The sequence below is a fragment of the Maniola jurtina genome, chromosome W, assembly GCF_905333055.1.
Source record: "Maniola jurtina chromosome W, ilManJurt1.1, whole genome shotgun sequence".
Lineage (NCBI taxonomy): Eukaryota > Metazoa > Arthropoda > Insecta > Lepidoptera > Nymphalidae > Maniola > Maniola jurtina.
The window spans coordinates 7,008,142-7,033,651 of record NC_060057.1 but is presented as its reverse complement, the minus strand read 5'-3'; the positions used below and the strand labels follow the sequence as shown (position 1 = coordinate 7,033,651).

At 35.7% G+C, this 25,510-nt stretch overlaps 2 protein-coding genes across 2 annotated transcripts; both read right to left on the bottom strand.

Moving 5' to 3' along the window:
* On the bottom strand, window positions 1–25,510 carry LOC123879857. Its single transcript, XM_045927748.1, has 6 exons — window positions 25,481–25,510; window positions 25,269–25,398; window positions 11,265–11,417; window positions 10,528–10,533; window positions 2,940–3,000; window positions 1–1,345 (listed from the first exon to the last, which is right to left on the bottom strand). The coding sequence occupies exons 1-6, from the start codon at window positions 25,508–25,510 to the stop codon at window positions 1,264–1,266; spliced, it is 462 nt and encodes a 153-aa protein (XP_045783704.1). The 3' UTR covers window positions 1–1,263.
* On the bottom strand, window positions 4,142–7,497 carry LOC123879946. The gene is made up of 2 exons (XM_045927803.1): window positions 4,997–7,497; window positions 4,142–4,489 (listed from the first exon to the last, which is right to left on the bottom strand). Exons 1-2 carry the CDS (start codon window positions 6,971–6,973, stop codon window positions 4,223–4,225), a joined length of 2,244 nt encoding a protein of 747 aa, XP_045783759.1. The 5' UTR covers window positions 6,974–7,497; the 3' UTR covers window positions 4,142–4,222.

Genomic DNA, 25,510 nt, shown 5'->3' with positions numbered 1-25,510 from the left:
ATCTAGAAATGACACGCGCGTGTCTTACATCTAACATTTGCATATTATAGAGATTAGATTACGATTATTTATTGAATATTGAAATGCACCTCGTTACGTTAAACATTAAGTCATAGAAAATGCTTTTAAATTTCGAGTCTGTAATAATAATTGGCAGTATACAAGAAATTAATTTAGCTTGAGTATATTAACATGGTAGTCATGGGATTATGGTCTTTATTATGTATAGGTACTTATACATACTGAAAGTTTAATAATGTATGTATGTACGTACTTACATCACTAGCTACAGATTACATAGTACTTTGTTTTCAAAGAGTTGATTAATCACTAATAAGATGCCCTTACGTCTAGTCTTTTCTAAAGAAGTTTATGCAAACGCAATGAAAACATCAAAATTCATTACACAATATAAAAATGACATGGCAATAACATAAATGGTAAAAAGCATTACGAAAACTGTAACATTAAAAAGGAAGCATTGAACCGACCAGACGGTCGAGTGGTTACTTAGTGATCGTCTTACAAATACACAAATATAAATAACGTTAATTAGTGTTATTACAATTCAAATAAAATAAATGGGTAAAAAATTCAAAATATCACATTATTACATGTTGAGCTTAATTTAAACACATGGTCGACCCCAGAAACCAGCACTTTACAGTTACGTCCGTTATTTTAAATTAAGCTAAACAAATAAGATCAAAAATTAATTTTAAACACTCGACTGTAGATGTCTGCAAAAATCTAAATTGGGTAAGTTACCGTACGTTTCGTGTTAGTTAATTTCATTGGTAACACGTCACCTTTCTAAAGGAAATATATCAATTTGAATTAACTACCACAACCATAATTTCTGTTTCACATGGTAACACTACGGGGAGGGCAAACAAACACCGGGCGACATACCCAACTTGCAACTTTTACAGCGAGTCGAAGGCCAAACAAATTGACTTATGGCACTAACGTGCGCGCCTAACGTCGAACTAATGAAATCTAGCCAACTCAGTCGAAACGAAATGAAATCGCGATGACAACACACCGGCTTCAAAATAGATAAAATGAATTTGGCATGATCGACCACGGCCATGTCGATTCGCAATCGATGCAACGGAATCGCGAGAGCGAAGTAAAATTGCTGGATGATGCAACGAAATGTAATAGAGTATCGAAAAAGCGGGTGAACGCATCGGCAGGGTCGTGATCATTTAAACTAGAAGTTAACAAACTACGTCCGGTGTGGGGTGAGCGGTTTACAGGTTACACTGCCACAGTATCGTAGGCTGTGAGTCCGCCGCGCCCGTGGACTGCTTGCTGGGGGATTGGGGTGGTTGCTTCTGGTCTGTAATATGATAAGCGGTTAACACACTGCTTGAATAGCTGTCATATCGTCTGCAGTGCGGAAGGGGCTCTAAACACGACAGCTTTGTGCATTCCAAATGTAGATATCAATTAAAATTCTTTTGTATATTTTTTCTAATCTAGCCCAAGATGATTAAAAATGTATGTTTAAGTTGGTATGTACCACGTATTTGAATTACACTGCGATTAATAACGTAATAGAGCAATAAAATATAGCTGTGTGAGGCGAGATATATACATAAAATTATCTATTGTCTGTCATAAATATCTATGGTAAAAGTTTAATATCGAGTAATTAGGATCGATAATTTTAATCGTTCAAATGTGATATCTACACAGCACGCATAATGTGGGTGTTGGATATAGGTACCGTACGAGTAGGTACATCTGCTAAAAAGCTGCGTTTACGTGGTTACAGAATACAATTGCAGTATTTATTGGTCTTCCAAAAATAAAACTGGAAGTAGGCGGGCTATCGTAGTGTTTTTTTATTAATAAAATAATTACATTTTTGTCGAAAGTTATTAACAATGGTTTAGCAAAAGAAATGGCTTAGTGCAATGGATTAAAGTGTTAGCCACATAAGATTAATGGTTACAAATAATAACAGTTCAGGCAAAATGAAATAACATTCAGCAAAAGATTATTCTTCTTCACATACATTGACTTACTGTTTCCTGTCGACCATGGATGCAGAACATAGTACATGCTTAATACCGACAGACTATTCATACACAATGCCGTGTCGAGTGGAGGACTGCGACACACAAAATAGCGCACACACAAGGACTCGGCAACATTAATTTATGTTTATTATGTTAATTCATTTCTTAGAGATGTACCGACTAAGCCTTCGGCAGATTAGGCGACTAGAGTTGCCGGCTAGTGCCCGAATAGCAGAATCAGAAGCAAAGAAATAAACTTTAACAGCAAATTCGTTTTTTGATGATCAATAATGGGTATAATGTATACATTTTGAACTGTCATGTCAAAAGTACGATTTTAGTCAATAATTTAAGGGTAAACCTATAGAATTATTAAATAAAATAGTACTAGAAGAAGAAGTTCATTCTAATTCCATGGGTAAACTGTACTTTTGACATAGAACAAATGTGGAAAGTCCTTTCTCAAACTTTATCGAAAAGACAATCATTTTTATTGTGATTCAAGTAAATATATTAGCAGTAACATCTCAATTAAAAATATCATTGTATTCAATTTCGAACAGGATGTGAAAGTATGTAATTTTCTTTAAAGTCTTAGACCTGAAACCTGACCGATTAGGCTGTAGCGACTAATTAGCTACCAATCGGCACATCTCTATTTGTTAGACAAGTTTTAAAAGTGCTAAATGCATCAATAAATAAATAAAATGTGAGTCAAAATTAATTTATCAAATTGAAAACTTTATACCAATCATACTTATTGGTTCATTGCTGTAAAATGATATCTGAAAACTAAACCATATAAATAAAATTTTAAACCAGATGTTATCTGTGCATAGGTGTATTTACTGAGTATTTGTATAAGTGATTGTGTGTGTGCGTGTTAAGGAGAGGCCTGGTTGAACTGACCTGTCAATGAGTTTCCTCATTTCGTCGCTGTGCAAGCCGTCCTTGGCAGTGTGGGCTCTTACTGCAACAACATACAAGTCACGACGCGTCTACACTAGCCACGAGACTTGGAGGATGCCCTCTACGAAAATTTTTCACCAATACCCACTAAATATACTCTGAATAATGACTAACTAACTAACCCAATTCAAGGGAATACATCAATGTAAGAAACTAAAAATTCTCGAGTCTGATGCAACAAGTAAGGTGCCTATTCGGTTGTAATAAATTGTTCGGTTAAATTGACAGATCGATTTGTGATATTTTTTTCAGCAGAGATCATTGCGAAAATGATAAAGTTAGATGGTTTAGTACAATCGAATGGGCACTGACGTTGCAGTGAATGTAATTTGTTTTTTTGGATCAAAAGGTCGCAAGTATCTAACACGTCATAATTCATGTCATCTATCTAACTTCAAATAACGACGATTATTTTTCACGATCTAGAAAAATTTAGCTAACTAACATTGAAATAAAATATATGTTTTTACTGGAAACTCTATTAAGATTTAGTGGGAATTGGTTCTAGAATGTAAACACATGATCTAAATAATCTACAGAACCACTTCAGACAGAAGAATGAGTTAACACAATTACGTCTAAGCGTTGAATTAAAAATTATTTGAATAAAAAGAATCTGAGGCCATAGTGTTACTTTTCAAGTTAAAACACGTGACATCAATGTTACGTTGATCTGTCCAAGTATGGATTGGTGGAAATTTTGGGTAGGAATTGCCCGAGACTAACCTGGTTTTAACTCCTTCGATAGACCTGGATATTCTTCGATGCACTGCACTGGTTTTCAAATAACTTCACTTTTCCACCATAGTCAATTTTTATTGAATGAGACGAATGCACACTTGGGTTTTTGCGAAATTAATAGGTAATTAATTCAAAGTGGCGGGAGCGCGACAATGCGTAATGCGTTTTTCTTGCGTGGTCGTAACAGACTGACTTCTTGAATTTTTTCAGTCGTTGATGCAACTGTCTCCTTTTGCCCCGGGCAGACGGAAAGGGACAGGAATAGAGGAATATAAAAGAGGATATATATATACATATAGTTCGAATGTAATTGTTTGCGTATGAGTTTAAAAATGGCGTAAACATCATCCCCCGGGCTGAAGGAAGGCCTTCAGAAAGCAACAGAACTTAAATAGGCAAATAGCTTAATGAAAATTAAAGGAACTATAATGTAAGCGTAATTAACTAACTTAAAACTAAATCGTCTTAACTAAACGTTGCTCTTACTGAAGTGGTAAAGGGCAGAGTCTAACCACTGGCCTAACGTAAGAACCTGTTCGAGTTCTCACCCTAGCGGTACGGACTACTCCATTTTTACCGGGGTAAACCTCTTGAATTATGCCTAAAGGCCAGCTGAGAGGCGGCGAGTTGTCGTCCCGAATTATAACGATACAACCAACTTGTATGGGTAGAGATGGCGTATTCCATTTTTGTCTGCTTTGGAGCGAAGATAGATATTCACGACTCCATCTCTGCCAGTATGACTGTACCAGCTTGGAAAGTAGCTCATAGCGATTGAGTCTACTTTGCGGCACATCTGTAAGATCTTCGGCTGGCAAGTATTTAAGCGGCGTTATGTTTAAAAAATGAGCAGGAGTTAACGCGGTGGGTTCGGATGGGTCCGAACTTAACACACAAAGCGGACGACTATTCATTATTCCTTCTACTTGAACCAAAACAGTGTTAAGCTCTTCATAAGTTAAAGTTTGAGTACCTATCACCTTTGACAGATGCGTTTTGACAGATTTGATATTACCCTCCCAAATCCCACTAAAATGAGGCGCATAGGGCGGATTTCTCTTGAATTGAATGCGCAGATCAGCCAGATGTTGATCTAAAAACTTATCTTTTGACAGAAGCTCGTGGATCTCATCAAGTCGTCTGTTAGCCTTCACAAAAGCACCTCCCCCGTCACTCAATACAAGAGAAACTGGGCCGCGTCGACTTATAAACCGCCGAAAAGCATCTAGGAATAATTGTGCGCTCAGATTTGATACCAGCTCTAAATGAAGCGCCTTAGTAGTTAAACAAATGAATAAGCATAAATATGCTTTCATCGACTTAACACCGCGGCGGCGATATGGGGTAATATAGAACGGACCTGCATAGTCCACACCTGTGAATACGAAACTCTTTACTTCACTAACACGATAGTGAGGCAGGTCCCCCATAATAGGAAAAGTGTTTTTAGGTTTTAATTTAAAACAACGGTTGCAACTTTGTACTATTTTGCGAACCATATTGCGAGCGGCGACAATCCAGTATTTTTGACGTAGTAATGCGAGTAATAACGCGGGTCCGGCGTGTGCGTTCTGCTTATGGAAATGGTCTACAATCAGATGTACGATACGATCTTTCGCGGGAAGTACGACTGGATGTTTCTGTGAATAGCCTAATTCAGATTGTGACAATCGCCCACCGACGCGTATAAGATCGTTTGTGTCAGTGAATGCGTTTAATTTTCTCAAAGCATTGCTGCCGGTGTTAAACGAATGTCTCTTTTGTATAACGCGGAGTATGTACGTCTCAGTCACTTCCAAGTCTGTTACAGTTATATCACCGTTCGACTTTAATAATTTACTAAAACGCAATACGTACACCCATGCGTGTAGGAACCTATTCCAGTTTGACATGCGATCTGCTGAGTTGTACAAACAGTTATAATCATTTTCGATATTACATGGTTTAGTAATTAGCGAGACAGGCCTCTTTTGTTCAGGTAACTCGTCTTCCGTAAATGCGTTTAAGGGCCAATCGCAGAAGGGCTGTGAAACCCACGAGGGTCCGTGAAACCAAAGCGTATTGTTTAAAAGTTGTGCAGGCATAATGGGTCGCGATATTATGTCTGCGGGGTTTTCCTTTCCAGAAACGTGATACCAGTTTTCAGCTGGAAGGTTAGCGTTAATAGCGGCGATTCTGTTGGCAACAAAAGTTTGAAACCTATGCGGTGACGCGTGGATCCACGAAAGCGCGATCGTGGAATCGGAAAAAGCGAATATTTGATTTATTTTAACGCGTTCACTAATTGAATCCTTGACAGCGACGATCAAGTTTGATAACAGAAGGTTCGCGCAAAGTTCAAGCCGCGGCAAGGATACATTGCATTTCGGTGAGGCAACTCTCGACCTAGCGCACAGCAATGTGACTTGAGCTTTATCTGCATCCTCAGAGCTGACGCGCAGGTAAACAACAGCGCCGTAGCACTTCTCGCTAGCGTCAGCGAATCCAATCAGTGAAATATTATTCGTAGTTTTTAAGATACCTATGTGACGCGGAATTTGCAACTGTTCTAACAAATGGAGTTCGCGTTGTAACTGAAACCACTGATCTTGTATGCTGGAGGGAGCGTCCTCATCCCAATCCAGATTTTGTTTCCAGCATTCCTGGACTAGTAGTTTTAATAAAGCGGTTACGGGTCCTAATAACGACAGCGGATCGAATAACCTTGCGGTAGCTGAAAGTATTATACGTTTTGTGCACTTAGGTTCGTTAGGTGCGTTTACTTTAAAGGTAAAAACGTCAGCATTTGGTTCCCATTGTAAACCAACTATTTTTGTATTCGCGGTGATCGAATTTTCATCAAATTGTACAATACTAGGCGAGTGCAAATCAGTAGGTATTTCTTTTAATAGATGGGTGCTGTTTGAAATCCATTTTGTTAGTTTAAAACCACCAGCGTTGAACAGTTGAACGAGCTCGTCGTATAGATCTTTAGCCTCTTCTATATAATGCACAGAAGATACGTAGTCATCCATGTAAAAGTGGCGTTCAGCCGCCAAGGCCGCGTTGGGAAAGCGTGCGCGCTCGTCTTTGGCTAACTGTTTCACTACTCGCATAGCAAGGTATGGCGAACAACAGATTCCGAACGATACACAGTTAAATTCATACGTTTCGATACGATCGCTCGTATCGAATCTATACAGGATGCGCTGGTAACGGTGATCATCAGGTGCAAGTTTAATTTGAAAATACATTTTTTCAATGTCAGCCGAAAGAGCGATTGAAAATAATCTCAAATTAATTAATAAATCAAATATGTTGGCCTGTAAGTTCGGTCCAGTGTATAAAATGTCGTTTAGGGAGCGGTTTGACTTATCATCGCTGACAGTTTTGCAACTCGCGTCCAGGACAATCCTAGTTCTGGAAGAGGTCTTGTCTGGACGATATACAGCGTGATGCGGTATGTAATAACACGGACCTGGCTGAGGAGTTTTAATTAGATTCAAATAACCTTTATTTAAATATTCGGAAATGGTGTCGTTATAGTCTTTGCGTAATTCCGGAATACTATTCAATCTTTTTTCCAAATTAGATAAGCGGCGTTTTGCGATTTCGTACGAACGGCCGAGTACAGCTGGGTCGTCCTTGAATGGAAGCGAGACAATATACCTACCATGTATATCGCGTGAGAGACTGTCTGTGAATATGCGTTCACAAGCGGTATCATCGGGGCTTAAATGTTTTTTATTAGGAACTGAGTCTAGTTCCCAAAAGCGTTGCGTTAATTTCTCTAAATTCGGTTCAGTAGTTTTAGAGAAAACGTGAAAGGAATTTTCCTTTAGAGGCGTAGTAGTGATGGAGGCGAGACAGTCTGCTTTTCCCATTAAAACATAGCCGAATGCAGATTGCATTCCGACTACCGATGAGTCAGGAGACATAACCTTATGACTCCCTAAAATGAACGGGAATAATTCATTGCCAATCAAGCAATCAATTTCTGCGGGTGTGTGAAATTCGTCATCTGCGAGCGGTAGATTTTTTAAATGATGTAAATTTTCTAAATCAATAAATTCATTAGGAATATTGTCCGATAATTTATCGACAACGCGGGCTTGAATCGAGTATCTACAACGATTATCTATGCGTGAGTGAAGCGTGATACGCGTTTGACCTTGAACTTTCAGTTCTGAAAGGCCAACTCCTTGAATAACTGAAGTAGACGCATTAATTTTTAAGTTTAAGCGATCACAGAATGATTTAGTTATAATATGACACATAGAACCACTATCCAATAATATCCTCATAGTAAAACGTTCTCCTTTGTTATTAAAAACGTAAACAACTGCAGTAGGTAGCAAGATAGTTTTTCTGTTCGAGTATAGCGCATTTGCTTTCATTATAGTTTTGAATGCGGGTTGTACGATGAAAGATTGCGCTTGCTCCGCGCGCGGCGCTGGTGCGACGGACTTGTTATAAGTCGCAGCGTCCACGACCGATTTCTGAGACGAAGCGCGAGCGGTGTCGTTTTGGATGAGCGCTTGGGTCGCGGGTTCAATACCTGCGTGTAATTTTGAATGGTGAGATGCACCACAGAAGCATCTGATCCTACTTTTGCAATTTTCTAGACTATGAAATCAAATACAGTTTAGACATAGGTTGTTGTCTTTGACAAATTGCACCCTAAATGTAGGATCGCGTTCCATAAACTTATTACATTTGAAAAGCGGATGTATACTATTATCTTTACAGTATGGGCATTTAGGGAGAATTTTAGATGACGCGAGAAATTGTGTCGTCTGCGGCCTTTCCGAATGGTAATTATTTTTTACGTGAAACGAAGTGGCGGTTGTTTTGAAATTATTATTCGCGCGTTTTATTGGGGGCGAGTTAACCTTTGAACTTTGTTTGGTAGTAGATGCGGTCGTACTACGTAGTGTAAATATCTTAGTTTGTTCCTTGACGAACTGTACTAAGGAATCGAACGATGGAATCTTTTCGTGACGATAAGTTTGTTCGAATAGCGTTACCGTTTCCTTATCGAGTTTAGTCAAGGCAATATGGGTGAAAATAAAATCAGCTAAATCTTTGAGTTCTAACCGTTTTAGGGCCGCCTGAGCTGAGCAGAACTGGTCTATAAATGAGTCTAATGAGTTTTGAGAGGGAGTTTGAATGGATTTGAATGTTAAAATCTGTTCAAAATACATCGATGCCAAAGTTCTTTTATCTTCGTATTTTTCTACTAAAGCGTTCCAAATAATTTCATAGTTAGCTGCTACTGGTTGTATACCAGAGCAGCTAACTAACGCCCTGTCTGACAGTTTTCCCAAGAGGTATTGTATTTTTTCCGCGTTTGATAACTTAGGGTTGTTATGTATAAGCGAACTAAAGTTTTCAAAAAATGCCGTCCACTTAGTTGGCGTGCCATCAAAACTTCGTAATTCTAAAGCGGGTAATTTTTTAAGTAAATCTAAATTATTCGATGTATTTTGCGCTAATTTTGATAATGCGTTAGATTCCGCCGATTTTACATTGCAATATAACTCGTCGAATGAAGTTAATGTATCAAAATTAATGCGAGCCTTCGGGTTAACTTTTAAATTCGCTATATTTAACTGATCGGTTACGGTAATAAAATTATTGCGCAATGTATCTATTAATTTAGTTTTAATTAAGAAGTTTTTACGATTTAAATCATCGCTAAGATCCTTACTTAAATCGTATAAACTTTGTATATGTCTATAAAAGCTTTGTTGCTTGGCTTCTAAAACTAAAATTTCGATTTCTAATTCTTTTGTGTCGGCCATCTTTAACTGCGTAAATGAACGAACGTGGCGCTGGCGTGTTGTACTTAGCTAACTGCGTAGTTGTGAGAAAGCGTGAAATATAGGTAAAATAGCGTGATAGCGGGATAAAATAAGATAAAATAATACTTAAATAGCGGGATAGGATAGATATCCGTGGGAGAAGGACCAAAACATATGGTGGAAATTTTGGGTAGGAATTGCCCGAGACTAACCTGGTTTTAACTCCTTCGATAGACCTGGATATTCTTCGATGCACTGCACTGGTTTTCAAATAACTTCACTTTTCCACCATAGTCAATTTTTATTGAATGAGACGAATGCACACTTGGGTTTTTGCGAAATTAATAGGTAATTAATTCAAAGTGGCGGGAGCGCGACAATGCGTAATGCGTTTTTCTTGCGTGGTCGTAACAGACTGACTTCTTGAATTTTTTCAGTCGTTGATGCAACTGTCTCCTTTTGCCCCGGGCAGAGGGAAAGGGACAGGAATAGAGGAATATAAAAGAGGATATATATATACATATAGTTCGAATGTAATTGTTTGCGTATGAGTTTAAAAATGGCGTAAACATGGATATGTGAAATCAAGAGGTTTGCCCGTTTATGCTAATCAATACGCAACGTCTTTGTCTCGTTTAATTTATACTTGAAAAATACACTAGTCTCTGATACAGGTACCTTAGTTAAACCTAATACTTGGTAAAATGAAGTATCAATTAAATTAATACCAGTGTAAACGTTCAACTTTCTAATTTTTCAAACATTTAAGTCTGACGTCATATTTTCCAAACGTAAAGGTAGAGTAGGTAAAATCTTCATTCTACCAAGTAAAAAATAAACATGTAAAGGAGGAAAAATTTTGAAAAAACATAGTAGGCCAATTGAAAGAGTTTCTAAAAGCCGAGAACAACTTCATTTGTTATTACGGAGAATTTTGCATGCGGTCAGTCACAAGTATTAAACATAATTAAAGAATTAAAACTATTGATTTAAAATCGCTTTACCGTCTTCTGTTCAGTTGACATCCATGTACGCATGGACCACAATTAATTTTCAGTAAGTAAATATTTTTTATATTACAATTTATAATAATAATTTTATGAATGTACGAGATGAACTGAGAATTTTGAAGACTTTCCTGTAGAATGTAGTGAAATATGAAACTAAAGCATAAATAATCATTTATTTTTAGATACAAAAAACAATTTATTTTGAATATTCTAGATATTATTACTAGATATTGAAATGACATGAAAGTTTTCATTAAGTTTTGATTTACTTAGATAATACGAAACATGAACGTTCAAAGTGAATTAAGATATGTCACTATCGAATGTGCAATGTGATTGTGTGAAGTTTGGAGGATCATGAAGATGAAGTAGGACAGCTACAAAACACGAGGTAATGATAATAGAGTATGGGCACATGAGGATAAGTATCTACATGGAGTACTTATTTGATAAAAGTTGGAATTCGCTGTACCGGTACTTTTAACTTTAACAAGTAGTCTAGGTTCAAACGACAGCTACCACGACCGCAAGAAGAAGTGGCCCGCTGCGAATTAATAATCTATTTGTTGTAGGAAAAGGATATTTCAATATCCATAGAGCTCGTCATATGCAGTTTTTGCGTATGCTGGCGGGTATGGCACGGTGTAAAATAAATCAGGTCTAGCTCTGCCAATTTTCTTCCTTTCGTTTGTCGGTCATGTGGTGTCACTGGCAGCGGACAGGCTACGTACCGGGGTAGTTACGCGGCTGATCGCACTCGGCTTCGGAGATCTCGTTGGAGTCCTTGCTCTCGTTGAAGGAGGAGGAACAGTTGTTGTCGGTGCTGGTGGCGTTGCGAGGTGGTGGTGGTGGAGGCTCGGGGGAGCTGCCGCACTTGCGAGTTCCTGCATACGAATCAGTTGGTTAGAAGCAGGTGTTAGATTTTTGGGTTACAGAGTGGGCTTAAATATTGATGACTAATAAAAGTTATCATCTATCTTGTTGTAAGTTGTATCTCAAAGTTGTAAATAGCTATGATTTTGTCAGGTAAGGCCTAAATATTAGATCATTTAGCAATTAAAATCAAGCAAGGCAACTACTGCATTATTTTGTAAAGGTAAGAATCCTCAACAGGTTTATAAAATAGAACAAATTAATAACCTAACCTATACTTTCATTTAAAAGTAATTAATTACCAAGAGAGGGTAGGTAGTAAACATATAAGTAAAATAACCAAGAATAATAAATAATTTGTCGTTTATTCAGATATCTTTCTTACTTTAATCTTTATAGATCTATCTGTATTTTGTTATATTGTTCAGCATAGATCTATTTATTTAAAAATGAATCTACCGCCCGTTTCGCAAAGGTGTTTAGTCGTGGAGAAGAAAGGGCAAAGAAACTCCACGACACACGTCCTTTAAAAACCATTACAACATACAATAAATAGTAGATATTTGTTAATTATATTAATTATAATAAAATATAAGAATACTTAACTTTGGTATAGCCTGCCGCCCTTGTTTGCTCTGAAGTGAAGGACTTCACCGTTTTGGATTATAATACAAGACTGTGCTTACTGTTTGAATTATAAGACTAGAATGAGCCTCCTCTGTCGAGGTAGGGTACTTTTATAATAATTACCGTCATCGCAAACAACGGCGGGAGTCGGCAGTCACGTGATCTTAATATTTATTTGAAGGTTGGTACATTGTATCAACAATGTACCAACTACCAACCTAACAGTATGTTGACAATATTTAATTAACATTAATAATATCACTAGTTACATTGTATTTACGGATTACATATTATTAATTTGACAACAATAATTGATGATATAATAAATGGAAGGTTTACATATTATTTCACATAATAACTTGACAACCGTATATTACATCCGGCAGTATAATGTCAACCCTAGTATAGTGACAGTATTTAATTTACAATTAATAATTAGTGACATGTATTGATAATTAACATCATAATATTTTAGACATTCTTTTATTCCTTATTTTACATAATAGTAGCGTTTTACCTGAAAATAAAACGCATATTAAAATACTTACCTCACTGGAAGCTTTATATTGAGAGTAGCATTTCCGTTTCCGTCGATTTCATGCCAGTTTTCGTACTTTTATTGATGTCATATCCGGTTTTGTGGCGCCACCTGGCGGGGTCGCGCTCAAAGTTTTCGTAAATTGCTCAGCGCGGCCATGGCTTCATTGGCTCAATATCACCAGGCAGGAATTACTGAAAGCTTCCAGTGAGGTAAGTATTTTAATATGCGTTTTATTTTCAGGTAAAACGCTACTATTAAATAACTTGACCGTAACTGGAAGCTTTATATTGAGACCCTGTTTGTTTTCGCCTGGTGACGCCACATAATAGATATTAGAATTCTATGCCAATGTGATAACATTTGTACCATAATGAGTACTTATATGATATTATGTTCTTTTTCATAAACAAAATTTTGTTTATTTGAATACAAAATCAATAAAGAAAAGAATTTTAACTATCAGTCATAGAACTGAAGAATAGTTAGTTGAGCGATACCACCTGGACTAAGTACATTGCCTTCAATCACTTTACATTTAGAAAAATTTTGAATTGTATTAGCTGATTGCTAATTTTCATGGGCCATCTCATCATAAGAATGATTTTCCCTGAGTTAAGTGTATGCTACGAGAAGTAGCAGATATGCTTGCTTCTTTCAAAAAGGTTTTTACCCAGTCTGCTATACCTACTGTACGAGAGGCCCGTTTAATCCGTTAACCATTATAAAATATAGAGCATTATATTTTGTAGCATATCATACTCTGTCGTTCAATAATTAATTACCAATTACACATATAAATCCAAAAAGAGGGTAAAGATACCCGTTATGACTATTCCTATTACAAGCAATTTCTGATTGGTTGTCTATTTCAGATTTTGAGCTGAATTTAGGGCAAATGTCAGATTTTAATTTTATAATCATCAAATTTTATTAAATACACATCATTCGTTCTAAGGTACGATTTTGATGCAATATGAAGTTATCTGAATAGTAAGCAGTAATAAAAACGCAGATATTACAAATGATTAGTTAAGTAATAAGTTATTATTAGCACCCCAAACGGGTGGATTTCAAATCTCTCTGAAGAAATCGATTTTAAAACATGCTTGGACATGAGTACATAATTGAGTGAATTTGCTTTTATTCATTAATATAGCACATATAAAACACGCGCATTAACAAACATTACTTGACTTTTATTTCATACATCCAATAACAGATCCAATTACAGATTCGTGTAAGAGGAATGAAAATTCTAAATTATGTCATTTATATTATGTGCCAAAACTGGTGCTCATTGTGATACTTTAGGTTCGTATCAATATTTTTCTTTAAAGACCATGATGATCAACGTTTTCAAGCTTATTCAATAGTTTCAAGATAGATTTCCGCTTGAAATTAAGCAGTGATTTACTGCTTAGGTTTTATGTGTCTAATGTATAGGACCACTCATTATTTCTAGACTTCTTAAGACAATGACAGACCCATTGCGAGTCAATGAGGCTGTGTTTTATATAAACGGTCGAGGCCCGCCAAACACTTTCGATCGGAGTAAATTATATAAACTAAATCAACTATTCAAAAAATATTCCTTTTGACCAATTGAGATGGGTCAAGAGTCAAGACGAAGAATTGAAAATAATGGCGTAAACCAACTATGCCAATGGAAACTTTCATGAGATACAGCATCGTGAAACAGGACTTGATGGTCCATCAAATCTAAGAGTGCATAGTTGTGTACTTCGAATGCTTTCTCCGAGGTGAATAGATCGACCTCCAGGATTACCCACTTTGCAAATATTATTTCCACGCAAGCTCGTATTGCCACTCTGGGAGGTTGGCTATGACATTAGATACAAATTATTTACATGATTACTATACATACCGGATATAATATTGTAAGCTATGGTGTATTTGTCAAGCCATAATTCCAGTATCTGGAATGTTTTATTCAATAAGGATAACAACATCCTTAAACCTTGTAAATATGCTTTATTAACAAATGAATGAATGAAAGAATGAACATCATTCCTCTTTTTCTTAGTAAATGAGAGAGTAACGTCTCGTTGTTACTTTGAATGAGACTTGAACTAAGGCGTAAGAAGTGAGCCTTCTTGAAGCTTCTGAAGGGTAAATTAGACTATCATTTTGATAAGAGTAAAGCATTTGTTCCTTTCATGTCAAAGAGCATGATAGATGAAGATTGTTTATTAATGCTCCCAAGCCTGATCCAAAGCATCCGTTACTAGAACATGAACTAGTGGAGGTAGCTAATATTTCTCCTTTAGCCCTTATAATTTATTTATCGCATCTGCCAGCTTGGAGTGCAGCGTGGAGATCGCTTGATGGATAGACGACATTTAACGAGTCGCAGGGATCCATGCAGTGTAATTACGTGGCATGTGGTAGTCTCTTTATGAGACCTATGTCCAGCGTGGACGTCTAACGAATGATAATAGTGATCTACCAGTATTGGATAGATCTTGGATTATCCAGCGGTCATTGGTTTGTTAACTAGCGTTTCTAACTGTTCTTACATCCATCAGCCCTCTTTGGAGGCATTTTCTAGGGTCTCCATAGTATTTCTAAATAGTTAGACTCACTCTTTCGTGGTCAAAGAACCAATTCTCAAATTTTATATACCAAAAACAGTAAGTTCGACTGTAGTAGATATTAACTTAATGCATGTAAAAAATGTACATGTATTAAGTCTCTTGTACATTTAGCATGTAGTTACTTGCCTTAACTTGCTATGACAAGTTGATAAGTAAAATAGGACTCATATTTCACCATTCTCTTAATATCACCCATAGACACCGTGGTTAGTCCGAACGGCAGGTAGGTTATCATCTAATCTATCTAACTTTCCCGTATGGCCTCAATAAGAAGCACTGACACAAGACTGTTTCACTACATGAAAACAGACTTTGCATGTTTATCAAAATGAAATGTTCTGCCATAACATACATAGTTGTTTCGTACTTTAAGATGTGATCTTGGTCGGGATGACACTTCGGAGTTCGGTACCAGAAACAAGGTGAAAAGGAAGCTTGGCGTGCGGTGCAAGCTTCATGATTCATTTTACGCACTATTGCGTACAGTTCCTTGGGAAAAACAATAGGTGGCTTTTTAAATGTTGGTATGCGATACCATTGAAATAACCTTTGTATAACCTCTGGTGCCTCTATTTTCTTTCATTGCGAAAGACAGTGCACTAAATAACCTGCTTGGAACGAGGTCGGTTTAGTTTCTCTGATTTGTCTTGGAGAATTCGGGTGCAAATAATCATGCTGTGGCTTACTTACCTTTTTGGACCTCCAGTCCTGATTGAGGAACGATAAGAACTTTTTAGATGACCTTTGTAGATATTACCGGTATGTTCGTTTCCACCCCGCGAGGGTGTATGATATAGATCATGTTGGCATCCACCCCGCGAGGGTGGATGATATTGATCATACTGGTATTCACACCGTGAGGGTGTATGAGATTGCTCAAACTAGCATCCACCCCGCGAGGGTGGATGATATTGAGCATACTGGTATCCACCCCGCGAGGGTGTTATAATATTGCTCATGTTAGGATCAACCCTGCGAAGGTTGAATGATATTGATCATACTGGTATCCAACCCACGAGAGTGGATAATATTGATCATTGAATAGGCTCAATGCACGGCAAAGGTAGTCATGGCAGCTCTATGTATTGAAATGGTAACATTTGAAATGCATGGCCCCTACGAGGGGCGGGTGACCATTTTTCAGAAACACAATGTGCATGTCGAGTAGTTCCACGCGATGGAACGGCAACAATTATAATTTTCTGTGCTTGTGAAGCGGCGAACGCGTTCAATGTGTTTTCTATTTATTGCTGGGTCAAATAAATTTATCTTATCTTTATTCAAATACACTTTTGCAATTGCTTTTGAATCGTCAAAATAATTTACCATAGTGTATGCAAAATAGTTCCACGCGATGGAACGGTAACATTTTCAATGCCTTGCCCCCGCGAGAGGCAGCGGACTAATAATAATTGATTTTTGACTGAATAAATGTGTTCTTTTCGACCCAAAAAATATTAACAAACTCCACTCGTTTTTTCCCATATGGATGTAACCAAAAGACCCACCTGGCTCGTGATAATTTCGCAGCGCATCGCAATACCTTCTATGCTGTAGCTACCCACTAATTGTGGAAAGACCCGACGAAGTCTGATTATTGATTTTAGTCAATATTTTAGTTAATTTAATATTATTATTTAAGTTAATATTGATTTTCAGTTAATTTATATACGAATAAAAATAAAGTCAAGAAAGCACAATTTTTAGGAAAACCTAGGCTTATTTTTGTTTATGCAGTATGTGATAGCTGCATAAGCTTTATCTGCTAGAAATTGCAAGGTATCATACTTTTTTACCCCTTTGTTTGTTTCTAGGTCTATGAACCTTGAGTTTTATCAAAGACTTTTTAATGTACTGTGTAGGTACACGTAAAAACCAAGATGCGCTAGCTAAACCTGAAAAACCTGGAACCTGGTTAATTAAAGGTTAGAACCTGTTGAAAGTAAAATCTAAACACGAACTTTGTTATTCGATTTCATCCTGATGATCGTCAGGTGTGATATTTTTATTTTTATAAAGGTTACCTGTAATTTCATTACTATTCGATGTAACAATTTGAATTAACAATAACAATAACTAGAAAAGACATATCATAATCTTAAAAGAATTTCTCGTATAAATCCGAGAGGATTCATTTCAAAATGCAATCGGGGTCATAACTATCGTCATGTACCCTCTAAATAAAATGAGCATATTGTAACAGACTTAAAAGGTAAATTTTAGCTAAATAATATTAATTTCAAATATTTGAAATTCATTTCTAATAATCGGTTTCTAATTGTTACATCGTCTCAAGTACGAAAAGTTTTTAATAACTACCTTCTGGCAAATAAATATAAAGTACTGTGATCCGAACGGACAAACCGTTAAAAATATTGATCACGTACATATTATTATATTTTACATTTTACATAATGTAATATAAATTAAAAATAAGTACTTACTGCGAATTATTCACCAAATTCACTTTATAAAGTACCACACAATAAAATAAAATATCTTGCAACGTTTCGTGTTGACTGATTGCAAGTTGCTTCGACGGCAAACAAAACGCCAATGAAGCCATGGCCGCGCTGAGCAATTTACGAAAACTTTGAGCGCGACCCCGCCAGGTGGCGCCACAAAACCGGATATGACATCAATAAAAGTACGAAAACTGGCATGAAATCGACGGAAACGGAAATGCTACTCTCAATATAAAGCTTCCAGTTACGGTCAAGTTATTTAATAACTATTGACTACTGTATGTTATATGTTAAATCCAGTATCATGTCAATCTTAGTATATTGACAGTATTTATTTTACAATAAATAATTAATGATATGTATTGATAATTTGCATCATAATATTTTACATATTATCTTATTCCTAAATACCGGACTTAACTACAATTGTTAATATTAAGCAGTACATTGACATTGGATCCAGTAGGGGAATAGTAACGTTTCCGTAAAAATATTACAGTAAATATCTAATTTAATCTTCAACTTTATGATTGGGTCAGTTTTAGCATAATAAATATAGACATAAAATTATCTTGATATGACACGGCCATACTGACAAGTACTTCGCTCTCGAAGTACATAGGGAAAAATAAATTTTTAGTATAAAAAATATAGACATCAAAATCATCGTGATATGAGACGGCCATACTGGCAAGTACTTTGTTATAAAGTAATAAAAATATCTACCCATTCGGGAGACTATACATTATATAGTTTTTTTTGTTGTTTTTTTTTTTGTTTTTTTTTTTTGTTTTTTTTGTTTTGTTTTTTTTTTGTTTTTTTTTTGTTTTTTTTTTTGGGTTTTTTTTTGTTTTTTTTTTTTGTCTTATTCGAGAATAAAAACATTTATAATATTTGTCCCATTCGGGAATCTCAATTTCGTCCCATTCGGGAATCTCAATAGTATTTGTCCCATTCGGGAATCTCAATTTCGTCCCATTCGGGAATCTCAATAGTATTTGTCCCATTCGGGAATCTCAATTTCGTCCCATTCGGGAATCTCAATTTCGTCCCATTCGGGAATCTCAATAGTATTTGTCCCATTCGGGAATCTCAATTTCGTCCCATTCGGGAATCTCAATAGTATTTGTCCCATTCGGGAATCTCAATTTCGTCCCATTCGGGAATCTCAATAATAAGTGTCCCATTCGGGAATCTCTGTTTGTTTTTTTTTTTTTTACATTTGGTCAGTTACAGTTGTAACTACTGCGGTTTTTTTTAAACATTTGTACCTAGCACAATTTTTTTTTTTTTTTTTCTTTTTTTTTTTTTCTTTCTTGTGTCATTTAGCATTTAGATTATTAGTATATTTTATATGTTGCTCGGCCATTCTGATAAGTACTTCGCTCTCGAAGTACATAGGAAAATAGAATACTGCAGCCAGTGAAATTTAATAATTGTGGCAACAAAAATACCAACTTAAAAAAAATATATAAGATTATGTCATTTAGCATTTAGATTATTAGTATATTTTATATATTGCTCGGCCATTCTTATAAGTACTTCGCTCTCGAAGTACATAGGAAGAAAGAACATTGTAGTCAGTGAAATTAAATAAACTGCGGTAGCAAAAATACCGACTTAAAAAAAATTAAAATGGTGTCATTCGTAACAAAGTACCGACAAACAAAAAATATATATCAAGTATGATTGTGTCATTCGTAACACAATATTCAAAGATTCAATGTCAATGTAACTGTCATCAAAACTACGACCACACAGAGCTAGACGCCAGACCGAAATAGAACAGATTAGAATTTGTTTTATTTGTTGATATAAAACAATGTACCACATGATATACAATTATTACTGTTTTTTTTTTAACGATTAAGAGCGTTGAAGCATGAGCCTGGAACACAAGTTTAGGTATTTACCCGAGGTTCTTTGTTTGTTTTCGTGAACGGACGTACCCAGCGCAGTTTAGTTTATAACAAACCGTTTTGATCCTAGACGATTTTCAAACAGATTATTTTTTCAATATTTTTAAGTATGTGGTGTTAGTTTGTCGTTTTTTTCAAAACAATGATGTTTTTTAAAACAGTGTATTGTCTTTATAGATTAAGTACGAGTGAATAAAACTTATAATTGTAGTCAGTACTTAATACTAATCTTTTATATACTTGTGTAAGTATAAGAGAGTCAAGAAATTATACAAAATTCAACTTTCTTATATGTATAATATTTACGAAAATATGGTTCCCTTATCATGCACAGTATAAATAGTTACACCTACTATAATAATTTTCACACATATATTTATAAAGACTAAAATAAATGTGAAATCCATCTAAAATTTAAACAGTCTTAAATATTTAATTTGCAATATTATCAAAAATATAATGCAATGCTAATACTCATAAAGACATTGAGCATTTTTTATTTATTTATGGTCCTTTACAATCTTTTCAAATTTTATTGTTAGTACTAAATCGTACTTACCGTAAGCGCAAGACAATGGACAGTACAATGAAAGGGATTAACAGGTACAAAAATGCAGATGTTTCACTTGAGTAGGTATTTATTCATCAAAAATAAGTGCATTGCTACACGAGTAAGCTAGGGATACAAAAACAAAATAAGATAAAGTTCAAAACTAAAAGTACAAAAACCCACCTACTACTTTTAAAGACTTCACCGCAGATGATTGATTTATATTTGAATATGTATAAATTATTTTATACATGTATTCGAAATTTTCATAGTAACTGCTATGATTTGATATCAAACTCGATCCATCTATTTCAAGTTTATTTTTTCTCGATATACATTTTTTTTTCATGTCATGTGTAGGTAAACCAATTTCAATATACTTTTTGGGTTTTGTAGGTTATATCTCTTACATTCGTTTTGATTATGATAAGTTCTTTTATGATATATCGGAAAATTTTATGACATATGACAATATAGCCTCTAACACACGGAATGGTAAAGCGAAGCGAAAGAGAGATCTCATTTATCAAAATTTAATGTGCAGTTTGGCAGTAATAAGTGAATCGATGAGCCAATAAACAAAAAAATACGCAACACAACACGTGACAGGTTGTGATGGCAATCAGGGTGAGGACGCCCCGCACACCCACACAATCCCTGGGCTAATCCGGTGCGGGATAGCGCGGGTGACGTGCGGGTGTGCAGAACGTCCCCCGCCTCATACCTCGATTGCCATCTCGACCTGTCACGTACTATACATAGCTCCCGAAAACTCAGTCCTCTCTTAGTTGGATAAAGTATTGTTTTATCCATACTATATATATATATATATATATATATACTATATACTATATACTATAATATTATAAATGCGAAAGTGTGTCTGTCTGTCTGTCTGTCTGCTACGCTTTCACGGCTCAACCGCTGAACCGATTTTGATGAAATTTGGTACCAACTTAGGATATTTTCCGGGAAAGGATATAGGCTACTTTTTATCCCGGAAAACAAACAGTTCCCCCGGGATAGCACGCTGTGTTTCACGCATTTGTCGTTCAATAACGCCGCAACAGAGCTACGGTTTGACGGCATTTTTTGCACAGACATAATTGAAGACATAACAAGTGATACAGACTACTTTTTTTCCAAAATAAACAAACAGTTCCCAAGGGACGGCACGCTATTTTTCACGCATTTGTCCTACAATAACGCCGCAATAGAGCTACGGATTGACGGCATTTTTTTGCGTAAACATAGTTGAAGACCTTGCAAGGGGTATATGCTACTTTTTCCAGAAAAAACAAACAGTTCCCACGGGATAGCATACTATTTTCTCGTATATTTGTCGTTCAATAACGCCACAACAGAGCTATTTATTAACGTCAATGTTTTGCATTGACATAGTGGAGGATCTAAAAAGTGAAATAAGCAACTTTTCTCTCTAAAAATCAAACAGTTCCTGCAGGATAGCATGCTATCGTTCAGGCATTCGTCATTCATTAACGCCGCAACAGAGCTACAGATTGACGCTTTTTTTTGCAAAGACATAGCTGAGAACCTAATAAGTAATAAATGCAACTTTTTTCCCGAAAAATATGAACACTTTCCGCGGGATAGCATACTATTTTTCACGCATTTGTCGTACAATAACGCCGCAACAGAGCTACGACGACGATTGACGCTTTTTTTTTGCAAAGACATAGCTGAGAACCTAATAAGTAATAAATGAGACTTTTTCTGCCGAAAAATATGGTCATTTTTTTAGGGTTCAAGCAAAAACGGAACCCTTATAGGATCACTTTTTTGTCTGTCTGTCTGTCTTTCCGTCGTGTTTGTCAAGAAACCTATAGGGTACTTCCCGTTGACCTAGAATCATGAAATTTGGCAGGTAGGTAGGTCTTACAGCACAAGTACAGGAATAAATCTGAAAACTGCGAATTAAAAAAAAATGTTTCAATTTTCAAACTAAGGTAACTATACCAAGTGGGGTATTATATGAAAGAACTTTACCTGTACATTCTAAAACAGGTTTTTATTTATTTTTATGCATAATAGTTTTTGACTTATCGTACAAAATGTTGGAAAAAATAGCCGAGTACGGAACTCTTAGTGCGCGAGTGTGACTCGCACTTGGCCGGTTGTTTTGCATAGACATAGTCGAGGAAAAAGTATTATAGACTACTTTTCCTTTCAAAAAAAACAAATAGTTCCCGCAGGATAGCATGCTAAAACACATGATAAAATAACTTAGGCATTGCATAAAATATTGTAACAAACCTCAATTATTATTAAAACCTTGAATCACGCGAGCGATGCCGCGGGTAATAGCTAGTTCAAAAATAAAACCATCATAAAGATCCACGAGGGATGACCACGTGCAAATGATAGTAATTATCCTATTGTTTCAGGTGTTATGGTAGAGTGTACAATGTATACAACCAAAATCTAAATACAAAATACCGTACTAATGCTGTAAAAGACAATAAACTAATGCTATTATGCAAATGAAAAAAAAGAAATCATAATGGAATACAAGAAACCGCGCTAATGCCATAAAAGGACGATGAATCATCAAAATTTTATTTAGCGGCTAGGACAAATAGCAAGGCTATTGGGATATAGCATTGTCAGCCGGTAATAACTGTAAAACTATAAGCCCCTAAGAATATTTGATTCTGAAAAATTATAATTCTAGTCAATAACTAATTATACAAAATTCAACTTTCCGTTTATTTAAAAACATGGTTTTCCTTATCACAAACGGTATAATGAAACCTTGAGTATTGAGTTTTACATATTTATAAAAGCTCTTGAAATAAATGTGAAACCCATGTAAAATTTAAACAGTTAAAAATTTATTTTTTAGAAATCATTAAAAATATAGATCAATGCCACTGCTCTGATAGGCATTGATCTATTCTCTACCGAAATCGCGTTTTACAATTTTTTTCAAATTTTGAAAATTAAATTGTTCCCTTTCAATGACAGGGAACAATAGATACCAATGCAGCTATTTGCTCGAGGCAATACTTATTTATCAACTAGCTGATGCCCGCAGCTTCACCCGCGTGGATTTAGGTTTCTAAAAATCCCGTGGGAACTTTTGATTTTCCAGGACAAAAGTAGCCTATCCGTAATAGCCCGTCCCCGGGATGCAACGCATTTCTGTACCACGTAAAAAACATCTAAACGGATGATCCTTTAAAAATCCCGAGGGATCACCAGGATTTAGGAATGCAATTCCTTACAGCATCATATAAACACAATTTAAAAATATACAAAAAGTTTTAATCTATCTTTAAGAAAAAATAGCGAGTATTAAAAATACCTAGTATTGAGAAGTGATTGTCGCACTACAATTTCAGGTAAATCGTAAATAATCCGATAACAATTGCTGAGCAAACAAGCGTTACGTCCGTTCTCGGAGAGGCCTCGGCCGATACTAATTTCCTAGTTCAATTTACTATTGCTTGTTGCACGGTTTTGTAGTGTGTTTCAAGATTATTTTTTGGAAACAAATATTAATTAAATTTAATTTTTTTTTTCTGTTTATATTGCAAATATGTTCTTCTTTAATGAGTACTTAGTTTTATTTATAAATGAAGAAAAATAACCCACCTAAATGACAGTTTTATGTGTCTGTAGTTTTATGAAATTATGACTTTTTTGTTTGAATTTTTATAATGTAAAAAATGCCAAACGAAAGATTTGGTTCTGTCATCTTATTAGTTCAGGACCTTTTCTTTGGTAAATATATCTCTTTGTAAGAATCGACCAAGTAACTTTTGATGTAGTGAACGTCAAAGATGACACGAAATCCAAAATTCAGTGATAGTCTTTTGGTATTTTAGGCAATAAAAGATAAACTATGAATAAATTGCAAAATGTTGTCTGTCAATTTAATAAAACAGGAAATATTCTACAAAGTAGTATATACATGTTTTACATAAATGCAGTGTTTAATAAAATATAGGGGGGCAAAATGGCTTAAGAATAGCTCATGCCGGTTCAACACTCTTAATAACTAATTCATAACCGTTAAACCTAAGAGTCAAAATCTCGTATTTCTAGTCGAGTTCCGTAGGCTCTTTGAACCCACCGCATTATTATCCCAAGAAAACCTACCATTAGATGTAGGAATCCTTTCCACGCGGCTCGATTCAATAGTTTTAAAACAAATCGAATATTACTTCTCTTAGATGCAATATTATGTGTAATAGTAAAGATATCCTTCACAGTAAAAGCCTTGAAACACAACAAGTAAACACGTAAACAAATTATGTCACCGTCACTTGTAGGAAAGTCATACCTATAGATAAAGTTACTAATATAATTATTGCTACTAATGAAATGTGTTCAAAGAAAACAAGTGATAGATTTAAAATATTAATGTAAATTATTTTTGTTGGTTGAAATAAAATCGTTTTTGTATTTCTATATGTAACTAAATGTTATTATTTGACTGCTTAGATTCAATTTATTTAAAAAAATCTCGATTTCAGTTCGTCTTAAATAAAAAAGCCACTGCCTTAATAATGTTTTCATTTATAACAACCCCTTTGTTTACTTATTGGTCATAATTTAAAAATCAGGGTCACATGCCTAATGAAAATGTCCGTTTGTCAAAATTATATTTTATACATATTACAGGTCGCCGAGTCATATAAAATAATTGTTTCAGTTATTTACTTATTTTATAGTTTCTATAGTGTTACTATTGATATATGTTAAAAGTTTTATTCGGTTATTATAGTTAAGAAATCTGTATATTTGTTGCAATATTTTAATACGTAGAATATAATGTTTGGTCTCTCATTTATTTATTTTTCACATTTTATCCTATTTTTAAACAATATGTTCAAGACCAATTATACTGTTTACCAAGCCAGATAATAGATGGCGCTGTACGACCAATATGTCGCGGTCTTGGTCGATTATGTAAGGAATATATACTCATGTAAAATATTGATCAACGAGTGTTCGTCCTTGGGTTCAATAAACCGGCCTCGCCTTTTTAGAACAAACCGTGGTTTTTTTGTTACGACCTGCGGTCCCTCAGAGCACGGCGGGCTGGAGCGGGAACATTTTGTTCCTTCAGAACCGGACTTTTTTTGAAGAACAAGTGGTCCACTGGAGTGGACCACTCACCGTACTCGCAGTGGATCGCTGCAGACACCAGAGTACGTGGATCCAGCAGCGGCGGCAGGCGCCGGCAGAGGGCGCTAGCAGCGTGGACCAGCGAGAGCGAGCGAGACGAGTGGTGCAGAGCAGGACAACCCTAGTACGCCAAGGATGGATTACCAAGGACCAGTTTGACAGGTGTCAAAGTCAAGCTGACAGGTGTCAAAGTCAAGTCTGACAGGTGCCAAAGTCAAGCTGACAGCTGTCAT